This window comes from Eriocheir sinensis, chromosome 1 (assembly GCF_024679095.1).
Source record: "Eriocheir sinensis breed Jianghai 21 chromosome 1, ASM2467909v1, whole genome shotgun sequence".
NCBI lineage: Eukaryota > Metazoa > Arthropoda > Malacostraca > Decapoda > Varunidae > Eriocheir > Eriocheir sinensis.
The window spans coordinates 36,615,575-36,633,021 of NC_066509.1; the positions used below are offsets into that span (position 1 = coordinate 36,615,575).

The following is a 17,447-nucleotide window of genomic DNA, read 5'->3' on the forward strand; positions in this document are numbered from 1 at the left end:
GCATCACAGCTGTCTGGCGCCAATGAGGCGGCTGTGTTACCATTGAGAAAATATAGTGGGGTCCGATCCGACCCCCGGATGTGTTTAAAGGTTAAACACTCTGCAAGAAAGTGAACACTGTGCAGCAGCTACTTGAAAACTGAGCAAACACAAAATCTTTCTCACTTTTGAATATAAAAATTTCACTCCTGGCAACCTCTGTGGTGTTGGGCTCCAAAACATATTTTTGCAAGAAAAGGCATCGTCCATGTTGCAGCTTGGTCCTGGGGAAAAAAAAAAATAAAAAAAATAAAAAAAAAAAAAAAAAAAAGCTTATAAGAATAGTGCCATCACTCTCTTAATTAGTCTCTATCCCAATTCCTGATTCAAGCAGTGAAAGGAAATATATAAATCCTTAAATATATATTGAACAAATAAGTAAAAATATACAACTTTATGAAACAAATAACTAGAGTTTTTACAGTAAACTGGTTTATGAAGAATTCAGCCAAGAAAAACTAGACAGCAGCTGACATATATAAATATATAAATCCTTAAATATATATTGAGCAAATAAGTAAAAATATACAACTTTATGAAACAAATAAGTAGAGTTTTTACAGTAAACTGGTTTATGAAGAATTCAGCCAAGAAAAACTAGACAGCAGCTGACAAGAGCATGGGAGGAGGAAGACCAAGCTTCTGTTTACCTCCTCACCTGGACCTTCCAAGCATTGAGAAAGTTGAGCAGCATGACTGTGCCCATCGCACTGTCTCCCTCCTCCACAAGCTTGATGAGCAGCACAGTGGTCGGCAGGTCACTGGGGAACACAACACTGCTACTACAATGGGTCGCCTTGTGCATGCCCAGTCTCTGCCATGATGAGGTCAGTGCTGAGTCAGAGGGCAGGAGAATAGCAGAGTAGATTATTCAGTAATAATATATCCAAAAATAATGATTTTTTCCCCAAAATTTACTATTGTGTATGTACACAGCACCTCAAGTAAGCTTACACACACATGTTAGACCTTCAGTACACTCTTGTGCATCTAATAGTGACCCAACACTGCAGGAGCATATAATTTTGGTGACTTTTGTTGTTAAGGATATTCTGAAACCAATCAGAGAAAACTAATTCAAAATATCTGTACAGGAAAAGGAAAACCTGTCTGAAGGAGGCAATGGCTAGGTCAGGTTAATGAAGGTATTCTTCCACTTGTTGGCCTTAACCAGTCAAGGTGTGAAGCATGTCTTACACACCACACTTTTCATCCCCTGCATCACCAGCTAACATGAGCCCTACTACTACGTACCAAATTTCCATGAAGAGTTTGACAAAGCCGGCACCCGAGAGGAAGGGCTGAGAGACGCTTCTTCATCTTGCTGTCCTTCATCTTCCACCTTTGATTAGATAGTTAGTGTAGCTTGTCACAAACAGCCTCGTAAGAACCATCAGGTCTGCTGTTGTTTGTTCTTTCTTTGTGTTCTCCAGCTCCAAGGCCCCAAGTGAGCTGTGAGTGGAGGAAACAGACATCATGCTTCTTACTACTGCACCAGACACTCAAACTTTGCATATTGAATTGCTCCAGATGCCCTGCCCCCTCCCTCACCAAGGCCTACCCTCCTTTCATCTAAGCAATCAGCTCCCTTAGCTATGGACAGGGGCTTCAGCCTAGTGTATGGTGACTATAGCTGCTGTACGTCTTCCTTCATCAGCTTTAAACTTGCAGAATATTCTTAAAGCAATGCAGAGATGCTTTGAAGGGAGGCAGACGCATCACGCCTCTTGTTACCCCACCAAGCTGTCCCGTCAGGCACTAAACATCCCATTTTGCTGTCCTGGTACTTATTGACACTCAGAAAGACATGGAAATGGCACTAAGGAAACAGGTACGAAAAACTAGTTTGCCTGTGACTTGACCAACTCACACGCAACTTTCCAGACAAAATCAGCCGTGCTGTTCATGGTACTCCTGATCAGCACCTTCATCCCTTTCATCAGTAAACCCTAGACCAGCCTTCTTACTATTGTTTCTCCTATAGCTAACACTCTCTCAGGATGGAAGCATCAACATGTTTGGAACTTTAACGATTCTTTGGCAATTCCTCCTGTCTGTTCGGGAGCATGTTGTGACAAGGCAACTTTATCTTTATCTTCCTTTTTGATGATTTGGCACTTGGTTGTTCTCTTTCCTTACAAACAGGAAAAAAAATAATTATGCTTCTACACTGGACACTCACACTAGCCCCTGCACGTCCTCCTCTGTTGTGTGGGAGGTGAGGTAGCGCAGCTGTGGCCAGGGATTTGGTTGTTGTCCCATTGCTCATAGGCACTGCAGGACCACCACCTCCTGGACCAGCTCAGTCAGGAGGTTATGTCGCTCACTCTGGAGAGAAGAGTAAAAAGCAGCTTTATTTGAAAGGGTTAAACATGGTGAGTGAAGCTTTCCAGTGAACAAAATGGCTTGAGAAAGGTAATATTCATAGAGAAGTTCTTGTACTAGTAAAAATGGTTGCACAATGGATACAGATACAAAAATAATATAAATGGATGCATTCATTCATCAATACACAGACAGATGGATACATGAAGAACATAATTAAATATAGAACCATAGATAGATATTGATAGACAGAGATGGACAGAAAAATACCCGGGTTGGCATAACACCCCCCCCTGCCCCCCATAAAAAAAAAAAAAATCAGTTAAAATCTCCCTAAAAGAACATGTTTTCTTTTAATTTATGTATATGTTGGTGGCCTCCCGAGTCTAAGTTCTAGTTGATGTGTTGATATAAACAAGCTTGGGAATGATCCTTGTCTTTTAAACCCTACCCACTGCCTTATGTTGGGTTTTACTGACTTTTTGTATTGTTGTTTTTATCATTTTTATTCTTCATATTAAAAAATAAATCAGTCAAAATTGGTGTCATGTTTAGGGAAGCAAAAGGTCATTTTCTGTAGAGTATAAATTAACACAGACCAGCCTGCACCTTGGATCAAGTGTCTGCTCTTCACTTTATAATAATCTTTTCACTCTAAATCACACTTGAACCTCAATTTCCTAGATATTGGATTTCCCAGTAGACAAAATCTTGGGTCCTCAAGACATGTGCCCGGCTGTGTTCAGCCTTTCCTGACCCAGTCCGGGCATCAAAACAAGTCCATCAGATTCCGTCCCCTGGTCAGTTTCTGCCGCCTGGACATATCAGTATATTGTTGTCTCATGCAGCCATGCTTTGACCTTACTTTTGCAACTAAGAAACATTATGTTCATAGGGAATCAAGTTCACACATTGTGCAACTTTATATTACGTGCAGAAATTTTATGAGGGAGCTGTTGTTCTGGAATGGCATTTTGGCTGTACTCAGCTGATTGACTATCTAGGCTGGCTCTCTCCTCACCTGTGTGGGCTAACAGGTGAACCCAACACAGCTGAGACTTGTAGTGTGGAGATAATTGGGTAGACTCATTCCACCCTTGCTCGCCTCACGTGCTAGCAGACCAGCAGCTGCTGGATCTATGCTTGTATAGCAGACTGTAGGTCTATAAACTATAGGTAGAGTATCATGAGTAGTGCTTACAGCTTGAGTGCCACAGGCAATGGAGGGGAATGATTGGGAGGGCTGGCCCAACCAACCCCCATCCTCCCTCCTGCCAGCACATGAGGGCAGTGGTGGGCTGTAGGGGTGCAGGAGCAATGAGTAAACAAGTCACTCCATGGCAGGATATTTAAAATGTCACCTCATTGCTTAATGACATATTACTAATATTATTGGCCTGGTCGTCGTAGGTGTGAGGTAGGTTGCATACCTCCAAACTTGAGGACTGCCTGTAATGGCCGCAGAGAACACAGCAAACACTGCATTGCTGCTGCTGACACTGTTCACAGGTATCAACTGCTGCTTAGGATTATCATTCAGTTCCTTCATTATTAAATTCTTATAGAAAACATTCATTGGAAATACTTCACAGTAGTACAGTGTGCTTAAGCACCTGGAGCTGAAAAAAAATTGCAGACACTTGGTGTCACTGTCCATGGTTGACATGTATTGGAAGTTTTCAAATAACTTGTTTTTGTTACTTTTTCTTAAATGTGGTGCTCGGGTGTGTGGCACTGCCAGACCCAGGGTGCCAGACAAGTATATTCCTGCCCGGACTTTTGGCCTTCCCACCATTACTCCGGGAAATGGAGAGTCCAGTCCAACACTTTGTAATGGATTCTTTCAACTCATTTACATTTTAACATAATGAAAATGAAAAAAACAAAAAACAATAAAACTCAATAACCTCCCAAGAGAGTGTTTTTTTATATTCCAGGTTTTTTTTCTGCAAAGACAGATATAGATAGATATATTGATGATAACTGAATGTATTTATTAGAGATATGACAGACTAGCAAAAGATAGATATATTGATAACTGAATGTATTTATTAGAGATATGACAGACTAGCAAAAGATAGATATATTGATAACTGAATGTATTTATTGGAGATATGACAGACTGGCAGACAGATATATTGATAACTGAATGGATTTAGAGATATGACAGACAGATATATTGATAACTGAATGTATTTAAAGATATGACAGACAGATATATTGATAACTGAATGTATTTAAAGATATGACAGACAGATATATTGATAACTGAATGTATTTAGAGATATGACAGACAGACATATTGATAACTGAATGTATTTAAAGACATGACAGACAGATATATTGATAACTGAATGTATTTAAAGACATGACAGACAGATATATTGATAACTGAATGTATTTAAAGACATGACAGACAGATATATTGATAACTGAATGTATTTAGAGATATGACAGACAGATATATTGATAACAATGTATTTAAAGATATGACAGACAGATATATTGATAACTGAATGTATTTAAAGACATGACAGACAGATATATTGATAACTGAATGTATTTAAAGACATGACAGACAGATATATTGATAACTGAATGTATTTAGAGATATGACAGACTGTCAAAGGCATACACAGCTAGAGTCACACATGTAAAGGCCACGCCACTCACTTCTATGAGGGGGTCTGCATGACAGCAAGGGACTGGGCAGGCAGGACATGGCACTGGTCTTTGCTGCTGCGGTCAGAGGGGCTGGGTGGTGCCCACCTGTTGGGCACAAAACACAGTTACTGGCACCATGCTTCCATTATCTTTAATCTAACATAATACTCTCTCTTGTTGGTGTCATATCTCCATCATATCATATTTGCCACTCTTGTTTTGTAGTGCTGGGGACAGAATGACATGCAAATATAGGTACATGAGCAAGGCCAAAGGCATGGGAACAGATCCTTGGAGACAAAAATAACATCTCATGATCTAGGGAAAGGGAAAGATCACCCATTGAAACATGCATACTCATTCTTCATTCAAGTCTGAGAATTTACAAGCTTTCCCTCAATTGAAAACTTATATCAGAGTATTTGCGTTACATTTGATACAACCTTTACCGTTAAATTACACTGTCCATCAATCTTTTCTCCATTAAAAACTAAAGTATCGACTATCTTGCTAACAATCATCTCCAGTGACTTGATTATGCACCTTGCATTTCATGACAATCAAATTAATCACAATGTTTACACCACAAAGTCACCAGTGAAGGATCAACCCTCATGGAACTCAGTCACCTGAGACAAGACTGGAAGCAGCTTCTCAAGTTCCTGATTTATGGAGTATGAGACACAAGCAAACAAGGGACAAGCCTCATTCTTCAGTGCAATGTCACTGAGCTGAGCAAGACTTGCCTTACATCCAAGGACTAACTAAAACATTAGACCAATAATGGGTTTAAAGCATGATATAAACAAGTCATGTGTGAAGACAGGGCAAAGGTGTGAGTTCACCACAGGAGGTACATGGAATGTCTCAAGCTAAGTGTATGCTTGCATGCATGTGTGTGTGTGTGTGTGTGTGTGTGTGTGTGTGTGTGTGTGTGTGTGTGTGTGTGTGTGTGTGTGTGTGTGCTTCAGATACTGCCTCACCTTCTCACAGGTAATTACCAGGTCCACCGTCAGCTGCCCGGCACTCACTGATGGCTGCAAAACGCAAGAAGAGGAGCAAGTTCAGTGAATTCAATGAAGAACACAACAAATGATTGGTAAATTGGTTGCTTCAAGTTGATGGATAAAAAACTTGATCGTTGCTAATTTACTGAAAGATCGCCTACGTTAGCATTCAACAGACGAAAGTCACTACCATTCCATTTATGGAGAAAGTACTGAACATTTTATGAGATGGAATATTAAAAACACCCACGAAGAACAACTTAAAGGTAACAACACTGGGGAGGAAAGTGTTTGTGGATACAATGCACTAATCTAATGTTATTCTGGATGAGGAAGGAGCACTGGGTTAGCTGGACTCTGATACTAGCTACTTCACTAGTACTGGAATTGATATCAAGGGTACAAAAATGAGGCTACCAATTCTGATAAATTATATCATTCTAAACCAAGAACAATATAGATTCCTTGTCAACAAATTGTATTCTTAACCCGGGATCATGTTTCTTATTGGTACCTCTAAGCGAGAAAAATGAGAAAAAACCATCACTCACACAAAGCACTTCATAATATATATCAAAGCATTTGTGATCTGTTTATGTATCATCTATTTTGAGGGGTTTATATCATGGCACAAATTTGGCCCGTCGCTGGTACATGGTAAAGCCACAAATTTGGCCCGTCGCTGCTACACGGTAAAGCCACAAATTTGGTCCGTCGCTGCTACACGGTAAAGCCACAAATTTAGCCTGTCACTGCTACATGGTAAAGCCACAAATTTGGCCGGTCACTGCTACACGGTAAAGCCACAAATTTAGCCCGTCACTGCTACATGGTAAAGCCACAAATTTGGCCGGTCACTGCTACACGGTAAAGCCACAAACTTGGCCCGTCACTGCTACACGGTAAAGACACAAATTTGGCCCGTCACTGCTACCGGGTTAGTGCATGTAAGCTTAAAGACAAAAACTGAGACCCACTTAATTGACCACATAGGAATTACTATACTCAATATGGTAAAGTTTTGTAGACACAGGAGCAAATTTAAAATGGCATACTATTGAGAACACATATAACACTGGGTCAAGGCACTGACTCGCCAAGATCAAGCTGTACTTGGTAAAAACACTCTGCTAAGGACACTGAGGGAAATTGCGTGTTTCTGTACGTGGCAAAAAATCCCTCGAATATATTTAAATTATTCCAACCTAACTTTACATAACCTTATAATGGGGGGATTCACTTCTCTCGACCCCTCCCCCCCCCCTTCTATGGACACTGAGTGAAATTGCGTGGTTTTCATACGTGGCAAAAAATCCCTCAAATATATTCAAACTACTCCAACCTAACTTTACATACGGTAACCTTTTAATTGGGGGCTTCACCCCTCTCGACCACCCTTTGCTAGAAAGACTGAGTGAAATTGTGCAGTTTCCGTTTGATACGTAAGTAGATTAAGAATAGAGTAAGAAGTATTTATAAGTTATACATTACTGTTAAGTTTTCTTTGTAGGCGCCCCAAAAAGTAACTCAATAATAACAGGGAATCCAAATCCCTTATAGGAGATTTAATACCTTTATAGTTTTGTATGTTTCTGCAATAGGATTGTATTGTAAGTTTGAGCAATATGTATGTAGCTTGGAGAGGATTCCTCTCAGACGAGGGCGCTGAGACTCAAGGAGCAATGTAGAGCTGTCAATAAATATTAAGTGCCTCCACGCGTATCCTCCAGACTGACACCACGGACACGTTCACGAGGATGGGATATAACCAGTTACTACAAGCTACATCTATTACAGGTGTGCACTGGTGCTGTGACCGGTAACCAAAATGCTGCTAGGCCACAAACACAACACCGTACGTGGCAAAAAATCCCTTGAATATATTTAACCCGGTAGCAGCGGGGATCATGTTTCTTAATGGTCCCTCCTAGCGAGAAAAAATCACCCCTCATACAAACCATTTCATAATACGTATATATCAAAGCATTTGTGATCAGTTTATGTATCATCTATTTTGGGGGTTTATATCATGGCACAAATTTGGCCCGTCGCTGCTACACGGTAAAGCCACAAATTTGGCCCGTCGCTGCTACCAGGTTATACTACCCAACCTAACCTTACATAACCTTCTAACGGGGGGCTTCACCCCTCTCGACCCCCCCCCTCTTCTTTGAACAATGAGTGAAATTGTGAGGTTTCTGTATGTAGCAGAAAATCCCTCAAATATATTTAAACTCCTCAAACCTAACCTTACATAACCTTCCAACGGGGGGCTTCACCCCTCTCGACCCCCCCTCTGCTATAAACACTGAGTGAAGTAACAAGGTTTCTGAACGTGGCAAAAAATCCCTCTAATATATTCAAACGGTAAATCTTGGGAGTAGTGGCTCCTAGCGGGTGCGCGTTTAGGGCACGGTGTGGTGGTAATTACAACATTTCCAGCACGTACGGCGGGGTTTTGACAAGCGGACAGGTGTGTTTATGTCACAAGGGTGTATATTTCCACGCAGGCTCTTCCCTTTCTTCACCCTGGAGCTCGCAGTCTCATCGCCCATCGACTTCGAAGAAATCGTGAGGCCGGCGTGGAAATATACACCCTTGTGACATAAACACGCCTGTCCGCTTGTCAAAACCCCGTCGTACCTGCTGGAAATGTTGCAATTACCACCACACCGTGCCCTAAACGCTCACCACCCGCTAGGAGCCGCTATTCCCAAGATTTACCATTCAAACTACTCCAACCTAACTTTACATGACCTTCTAACTGGGGGGCTTCACCCCTCTCGGCCCCCTCTCTGCAATAAAGACTGAGTGAAAGTGCGAGATTTCCGTACGTGGCAAAAAATTCCTCAAATATATCTAAACTACTCCACCCTAACTTTACCTAATCTTATAATGGGGGGGCTTCACCCCTCTCCACCCCCCCTTTTCTATGGACACTGAGTGAAATTGCGATGTGTCCATATGTGGCAAAGAATCCCTCAAATATATTTAAACTACTCAAACCTAAGTATATGTAACCTTGTAATGGGGCCCGCAGGGGTCTGGGGTAAATTACCCCCAAGTGGGGTAATTTGGTCTTTTTTGTGGGGTAATCAGCAGACACAGGAGGCCAAAAAAAAAATTTCTAAGTATAATTCTAGCCATTGCATTAGGCTTTAGACGAGGGCCGCTGAATCCGTCCTTTTAGTCAACAGTTCCCTGCATAATATACCACATACAAATATATTAACACATTTTTTTAAAGTATGGGCTACAAAGCAGTTGTGTAAGCCTAAGCAAAATGGGGTAAAGGAGGTGTGGAGAGCATGCAGGGTAATGAGACAACAATGGTTGGGGGCTTCACCCCCCCCTCCCTCTTCTATGGAGACTGAGTGATATTACGTGGTTTCCATACGTGGCAAACAATGGCTGAATGTATGGAATTTCCCTACATCAAGATAAATGAGGCCGTGCGAGCGAAAACGTACAAAGCGCCATCTGGCCAAAAATGCGATTTTGTGGTATAACACTATTTTGACCCTTCCTTTATAAGCGAGGAATGTCGGTTTGTACAAAACTGCAGTGGAAATAGGCCTGGGAGTCCTTCAAAATAACCCTACATTATCACCTACGCAGTTGAAAGTGAGATAAGAAAGCAGTCGCGAGCGAAAATGTACAGAGCGCCAATAGCATCACTGCAAACGTGCAAGCTTTTCCGTCTAGCGCGTAGTGCAAACTCTTAGCATTTATTGTTTATTAGTATATTTTACGTTTTGTAACTTCCTTCATGTTCCGGATTATTATGAATATCATGAACTGTGTATGACATATTAAAAAGTTAATTAATATTGCACATCATGGATGTTTTTGAAAAACCTACTTTTTCGGACCTATATATTTATTTATTTTTATAACTGAGTACATGCCAATATTCTACATACCTTAACCTTCATTTTGGTCTTTGATTGAAGTGTCCACCTTAAAAACCAATGAAGTTATGATAATTTAAACATTGCAAAACTTTAAACGCGATTTCCCGCATTTAAAAAAATGGCGCTTTGTACGTTTTTGCTCGCACGGCCTCAAATGTAAAGAATTTCCCTACATCTAGGGTATTTTTCAACCCACATAACTGAAAAACATTTCCTGTTTGCCGCTGTATTCCCCGCACTCCCAAAGGCCGTGAGAGAATGGAAGGAGAGAGAGAGAGAGAGAGAGAGAGAGAGAGAGAGAGAGAGAGAGAGAGAGAGAGAGAGAGAGAGAGAGAGAGAGAGAGTAAGTAAGTGAAGAGAGAGAGGGGGCCCACCCTGCCACACACCCATGGTTGGAATTCACCCCCCAGGCCCACCCTGCCACACACCCATGGTTGGAATTCACCCCCCATGCCCACCCTGCCACACACCCATGGTTGGAATTCACCCCCCATGCCCACCCTGCCACACACCCATGGTTGGAATTCACCCCCCATGCCCACCCTGCCACACACCCATGGTTGGAATTCACTCCCCATGCCCACCCTGCCACACACCCATGGTTGGAATTCACTCCCCATGCCCACCTGCCACACACCCATGGTTGGAATTCACCCCATGCCCACCCATCACACACCCATGGTTGAATTCACCCCCATGCCATGGAAAGGAAGGGAAGGGATGGGAAGGGATGGGAAGGGAAGGGATGGGAAGGGAAGGGAAGGGATGGGAAGGGAAAGGAAGGGAAGGGAAGGGATGGGAAGGGATGGGAAGGGAAAGGATGGGAAGGGAAAGGATGGGAAGGGAAAGGATGCGAAAGGAAGGGGAGGGAAAGGAAGGGAAGGGGTGGGAATGGAAAGGAAGGGAAGGGAAGGGATGGGAAGGGAAAGGATGGGAAGGGATGGGAAGGGAAAGGATGGGAAGGGAAAGGAGGTGAAGGGGAGGGAAAGGAAGGGAATGGGAGGGAAAGGAAGGGAAGGGAAAGGAAGGGAAGGGAAGGGATGGGAAGGGAAGGGATGGGAAGGGAAAGGATGGGGAGGGAAAGGAAGGGAAAGGAAGTTAAGGGAAAGGAAAGGAAGGGAAGGGAAGGGAAGGGAAAGGAAGGGAAGGGAAGGGAAGGGAATTATGCATTATTTCAAAAGCCAATTGTTACATACCTTCTCTCTCTCTCTCTCTCTCTCTCTCTCTCTCTCTCTCTCTCTCTCCAGGTGTGACCTACCCGTCAGTCTCCTGCCTGAAGGGTGAGGCTGTGTGTGTCCCAGGATGAGCAGGCTGTCTTGCAGGGTGTGGTCGCTGGGCTCTCCGGGGCGGCTGGTCAGCTCCTACGGAAAGGGAAGCTTGGGAGTGATTTTGCCTCCGAAAAAATAAAGAATTTGGGTGTTCATAACCCCATGACTGCTGATTTCCTACAAGAATACATCACCAAGCTGCAGGAGTGAAACAAAAAGTGGCTGCTACATTTCACAGAAGAAAAATATAAAGTTCTGCACCTCGGAAGGGGATATCCAGCACACCAATACCACATGGGAAACACTCCACTATCCACCACAGAGGCAGAGAAAGACCTGGGAGTGTATGTTACCAGGCTACCAGTGAAGGGATATCCAGCACACCAATACCACATGGGAAACACTCCACTATCCACCACAGAGGCAGAGAAAGACCTGGGAGTGTATGTTACCAGGCTACCAGTGAAGGGATATCCAGCACACCAATACCACATGGAAAACACTCCACTATCCACCAGAGAGGCAGAGAAAGACCTGGGAGTGTATGTTACCAGGCTACCAGTGAAGGGATATCCAGCACACCAATACCACATGGGAAACACTCCACTATCCACCACAGAGGCAGAGAAAGACCTGGGAGTGTATGTTACCAGGCTACCAGTGAAGGGATATCCAGCACACCAATACCACATGGGAAACACTCCACTATCCACCACAGAGGCAGAGAAAGACCTGGGAGTGTATGTTACCAGGCTACCAGTGAAGGGATATCCAGCACACCAATACCACATGGGAAACACTCCACTATCCACCACAGAGGCAGAGAAAGACCTGGGAGTGTATGTTACCAGGCTACCAGTGAAGGGATATCCAGCACTCCAATACCACATGGGAAACACTCCACTATCCACCACAGAGGCAGAGAAAGACCTGGGAGTGTATGTTACCAGGCTACCAGTGAAGGGATATCCAGCACACCAATACCACATGGGAAACACTCCACTATCCACCACAGAGGCAGAGAAAGACCTGGTAGTACAGGTTACCAGGCTACCAGTGAAGGAAAAATCCGTGCCTATCGCAGCGGACAGGTGAGGTACCAAATCTAACGTGTCATAACCTAAACTAAACTAATGCAGGTAATTCTTTACAAGAGGTCCGCCTCCCCCTCCCTAAAATGGGGAAAATTCCCTACTCCCGAAAGTTTAGGGAAACTTCCCGTCCTGTTATCGCCGTTTGGCGATGTGAGGAAATAGAGGAAAATGAGAGAGAGTGAGAAGTGGAGAGAGATGAGGAGAGAGGTGGAAGAGTGGAGAGGAAGGAATAAGGGAGGTTTACTATTGCAAAGGCAATTTGTCGTCGGGAATGTTATGACAGTACGGTCAGAGAGGTCACCAAATCCATCAGGCCGGCCTACAGTCGTCTGAAGGCGTCCTTGTTCAGAGCCATGAGTGTGTCCCACACAGGAGGGAGGTACGTACGAAGGCAAAAGGCAGACGGTTAAGGAAGTTGATGCAGGGAAGACGTTGAGGCGGACGAACGACCGAGAGCCCGAGGTGTTTATAGACCCTGACGGTGTAAGGTCCGTTGAAGTTGTGTTCTTACGTGTTATAGTGCTCCACATGTTGTACTTGTATGTATGTCAAGCAGTCGGACACCTGACGGTGTATTATAATGTGTTATACTGATCCGTGTATTGTCTTTTGTACTCGACTGGACAGTAATCAGTTATCACTGATGTATAAACGCAGTGATGAGAATAGATGATTCTCGGAGTGTGATGGTTACATGTACTTCATACTGACAGGTTTGATCCATAAAACTAGAGACCACATCAGACAGGCGGGACTTTCCTTAACAATCAACTGACTGCAGTTACACGTCCCGCGCTGCATATTTCTGACACCTTACACCGTGTGTCCAATATATTTAAACTACTCCAACCTAACTTTACATAGCCTTCTAATGGGGTGGGGGGGCTTCACCCCTCTCGACCCCCCCCCCCTGCTATGAAGACTGAGTGAAATTGCGTGGTTTCTGTACGTGGCAAAAAATCCCTTGAATATATTTAACCCTTAAACACATAACCTATTAAATTATACACCAACACATGTGGGGATCTTTTAAAAAATGAAAAAAATACTTCTAATTGTATTTTATTCAAACTAAAAACAGCATGGGCAATGGCAAACTTAATCCTGTTTCTGGAGAAACAAATATATGTAAAGATTGATAAGTAAGTATTAGATTGGATAGCCCCCAAAATCTCCAAAACTCATGAAAAATAATACACCTGTTCACAATACATTTTGTATCAGGCCCTCCCATGCAAGTACTCCCATGTAGCGTGTCCCAAGTACAGCCTGGGAGTGTGGGATGCAGCTGATGTACCCCTAGCATTCTGGCACCACTGCTAGTTCTGAGGCAAGCTATCAAAAAAGTTGATATTTTATTAGTGCAAAAAAAAAGTCTGGATTATTTTTGTACAAATGTACATTAGTACAGTTGCAATTCATAGAAAATTATTACTTACATTTGAGTAATTTGCAGAGAGCCTCCTTATACAAGTAAAGCACACACTGCGGCTTTTCCTAACATCATTCCGCGGAGGACACTTCCTGCACCGTACTATGCAGGAGCTGATATTGAACAACACCGCCTGCTCCAGTGCTCCATTAGGACGCTGAACATCAATGGGGATGTTGCAGACGGTGGATATGAAGGATTGCAAGGGGAACTGAGGTGAACCAGTTCTCCACAGTTACGTTCCTGTTGGTGTTATGATATGGTCTACGGAGTCAGCTCCTTCGTCAGGCAGTGTCCCAGGCCCAGGTTTCCTTGAGCTGGTGGATCTCCCTTCCCCAAGTACGGTTTTGGCCCCAATAGGTACTCCCTTGTGTTGTCAGCTATAAGGACAAGTTTCAGTCCATACTTGGCAGGCTTATTGGGAATGTACATTTTGAACGGTCAGCGCCCGTTATATATATATAAATACATATATATATATATATATATATATATATATATATATATATATATATATATATATATATATATATATATATATATATATATATATATATAATTTTGGGGGACTCACGTAATACAACGTTGTATTACATATACACATACATGGGGTCGAAACGGGCAGCAATCGCTTCTACACTGGACAGGAAAGAGCGAGAGCTGCATGCACACAACATCGACAACATCAAAGAGAACACAAAAGCTATCAGGCATCACAGCTGTCTGGCGCCAATGAGGCGGCTGTGTTACCATTGAGAAAATATAGTGGGGTCCGATCCGACCCCCGGATGTGTTTAAAGGTTAAACACTCTGCAAGAAAGTGAACACTGTGCAGCAGCTACTTGAAAACTGAGCAAACACAAAATCTTTCTCACTTTTGAATATAAAAATTTCACTCCTGGCAACCTCTGTGGTGTTGGGCTCCAAAACATATTTTTTCAAGAAAAGGCATCGTCCATGTTGCAGCTTGCTCCTGGGAAAAAAAAAAAAAAAAAAAAAAATTATAAGAATAGTGCCATCACTCTCTTAATTAGTCTTTATCCCAATTCCTGATTCAAGCAGTGAAAGGAAATATATAAATCCTTAAATATATATTAAACAAATAAGTAAAAATATACAACTTTACGAAACAAATAAGTAGAGTTTTTACAGTAAACTGGTTTATGAAGAATTCAGCCAAGAAAAACTAGACAGCAGCTGACATATATAAATATATAAATCCTTAAATATATATTGAACAAATAAGTAAAAATATACAACTTTATGAAACAAATAAGTAGAGTTTTTACTGTAAACTGGTTTATGAAGAATTCAGCCAAGAAAAACTATACAGCAGCTGACAAGAGCATGGCAGGAGGAAGATCAAGCTTCTGTTTACCTCCTCACCTGGACCTTCCAAGCATTGAGAAAGTTGAGCAGCATGACTGTGCCCATCGCACTGTCTCCCTCCTCCACAAACTTGATGAGCAGCACAGTGGTCGGCAGGTCACTGGGGGAACACAACACTGCTACTACAATGGGTCGCCTTGTGCATGCCCAGTCTCTGCCATGATGAGGTCAGTGCTGAGTCAGAGGTCAGGAGAATAGCAGAGTAGATTATTCAGTAATAATATATCCAAAAATAATGATTTTTTTCCCAAAAATTTACTATTGTGTATGTACACAGCACCTCAAGTAAGCTTACACACACATGTTAGACCTTCAGTACACTCTTGTGCATCTAACAGTGACCCAACACTGCAGGAGCATATAATTTTGGTGACTTTTGTTGTTAAGGATATTCTGAAACCAATCAGAGAAAACTAATTCAAAATATCTGTACAGGAAAAGGAAAACCTGTCTGAAGGAGGCAATGGCTAGGTCAGGTTAATGAAGGTATTCTTCCACTTGTTGGCCTTCACCAGTCAAGGTGTGAAGCATGTCTTACACACCACACTTTTCATCCCCTGCATCACCAGCTAACATGAGCCCTACTACTACGTACCAAATTTCCATGAAGAGTTTGACAAAGCCGGCACCCAAGAGGAAGGGCTGAGAGACGCTTCTTCATCTTGCTGTCCTTCATCTTCCACCTTTGATTAGATAGTTAGTGTAGCTTGTCACAAACAGCCTCGTAAGAACCATCAGGTCTGCTGTTGTTTGTTCTTCCTTTGTGTTCTCCAGCTCCAAGGCCCCAAGTGAGCTGTGAGTGGAGGAAACAGACATCATGCTTCTTACTACTGCACCAGACACTCAAACTTTGCATATTGAATTGCTCCAGATGCCCTGCCCCCTCCCTCACCAAGGCCTACCCTCCTTTCATCTAAGCAATCAGCTCCCTTAGCTATGGACAGGGGCTTCAGCCTAGTGTATGGTGACTATAGCTGCTGTACGTCTTCCTTCATCAGCTTTAAACTTGCAGAATATTCTTAAAGCAATGCAGAGATGCTTTGAAGGGAGGCAGACGCATCACGCCTCTTGTTACCCCACCAAGCTGTCCCGTCAGGCACTAAACATCCCATTTTGCTGTCCTGGTACTTATTGACACTCAGAAAGACATGGAAATGGCACTAAGGAAACAGGTACGAAAGACTAGTTTGGCTGTGACCCGACCAACTCACACGCAACTTTCCATTCAAAATCAGCCGTGCTGTTCATGGTACTCCTGATCAGCACCTTCATCCCTTTCATCAGTAAACCCTAGACCAGCCTTCTTACTATTGTTTCTCCTATAGCTAACACTCTCTCAGGATGGAAGCATCAACATGTCTGGAACTTTAACGATTCTTTGGCAATTCCTCCTGTCTGTTCGGGAGCATGTTGTGACAATTCAACTTTATCTTTATCTTCCTTATTGATGATTTGTCACTTGGTTGTTCTCTTTCCTTACAAACAGGAAAAAAAATAATTATGCTTCTATACTGGACACTCACACTAGCCCCTGCACGTCCTCCTCTGTTGTGTGGGAGGTGAGGTAGCGCAGCTGTGGCCAGGGATTTGGTTGTTGTCCCATCGCTCGTAGGCACTGCAGGACCAACACCTCCTGGACCAGCTCAGTCAGGAGGTTATGTCGCTCACTCTGGAGAGAAGAGTAAAAAGCAGCTTCATTTGAAAGGGTTAAACATGGTGAGTGAAGCTTTCCAGTGAACAAAATGGCTTGAGAAAGGTAATGTTCATAGAGTAGAGAAGTTCTTGCACTAGTAAAAATGGTTGCAACATTACAACAATGGATACAGATACAAAAATAATATAAATGGATGCATTCATTCATCAATACACAGACAGATGGATACATGAAGAACATAATTAAATATAGAACCATAGATAGATATTGATAGACAGAGATGGACAGAAAAATACCCGGCTTGGCATAACACCCCCCTCCCCCTCCCCCCCCATAAAAAAAAAGGAAATCAGTTAAAATTTCCCTAAAAGAACATGTTTTCTTTTAATTTATGTATATGTTGGTGGCCTCCCGAGTCTATGTTCTGGTTGATGTGTTGATATAAACAAGCTTGGGAATGATCCTTGTCTTTTAAACCCGACCCACTGCCTTATGTTGGGTTTTACTGACTTTTTGTATTTTTGTTTTCATCATTTTTATTCTTCATATTAAAAAAAAAAATCAGTCAAAATTGGTAATAATAGTCATGTTTAGAGAAGCAAAAGGTCATTTTCTGTAGAGTATAAATTAACACAGACCAACCTGCACCTTGGATCGTGTG

General features: G+C 42.6%; 1 protein-coding gene across 39 annotated transcripts in view; it reads right to left on the bottom strand.

Annotated features, from left to right (window-relative positions):
- Nucleotides 1-17,447, bottom strand: part of LOC126996161 (uncharacterized) — a 49,908-nt gene that overhangs the window by 24,838 nt on the left and 7,623 nt on the right. For 3 of the 39 annotated variants that reach the window (XM_050856579.1, XM_050856386.1, XM_050856657.1), the window contains exons 4-13: nucleotides 16,656-16,801; nucleotides 15,728-15,925; nucleotides 15,130-15,232; nucleotides 14,619-14,716; nucleotides 11,208-11,310; nucleotides 6,012-6,065; nucleotides 5,038-5,133; nucleotides 2,222-2,367; nucleotides 1,294-1,491; nucleotides 698-853 (exon numbers count right to left, since the gene is read on the bottom strand). In XM_050856579.1, coding sequence (XP_050712536.1) covers nucleotides 698-853; nucleotides 1,294-1,374 — 237 coding nt within the window. In that variant the 5' untranslated portion in view covers nucleotides 1,375-1,491; nucleotides 2,222-2,367; nucleotides 5,038-5,133; ... (4 more) ...; nucleotides 15,728-15,925; nucleotides 16,656-16,801. The other 36 variants (XM_050856399.1, XM_050856409.1, XM_050856441.1 and 33 more) reach the window with 36 other exon arrangements.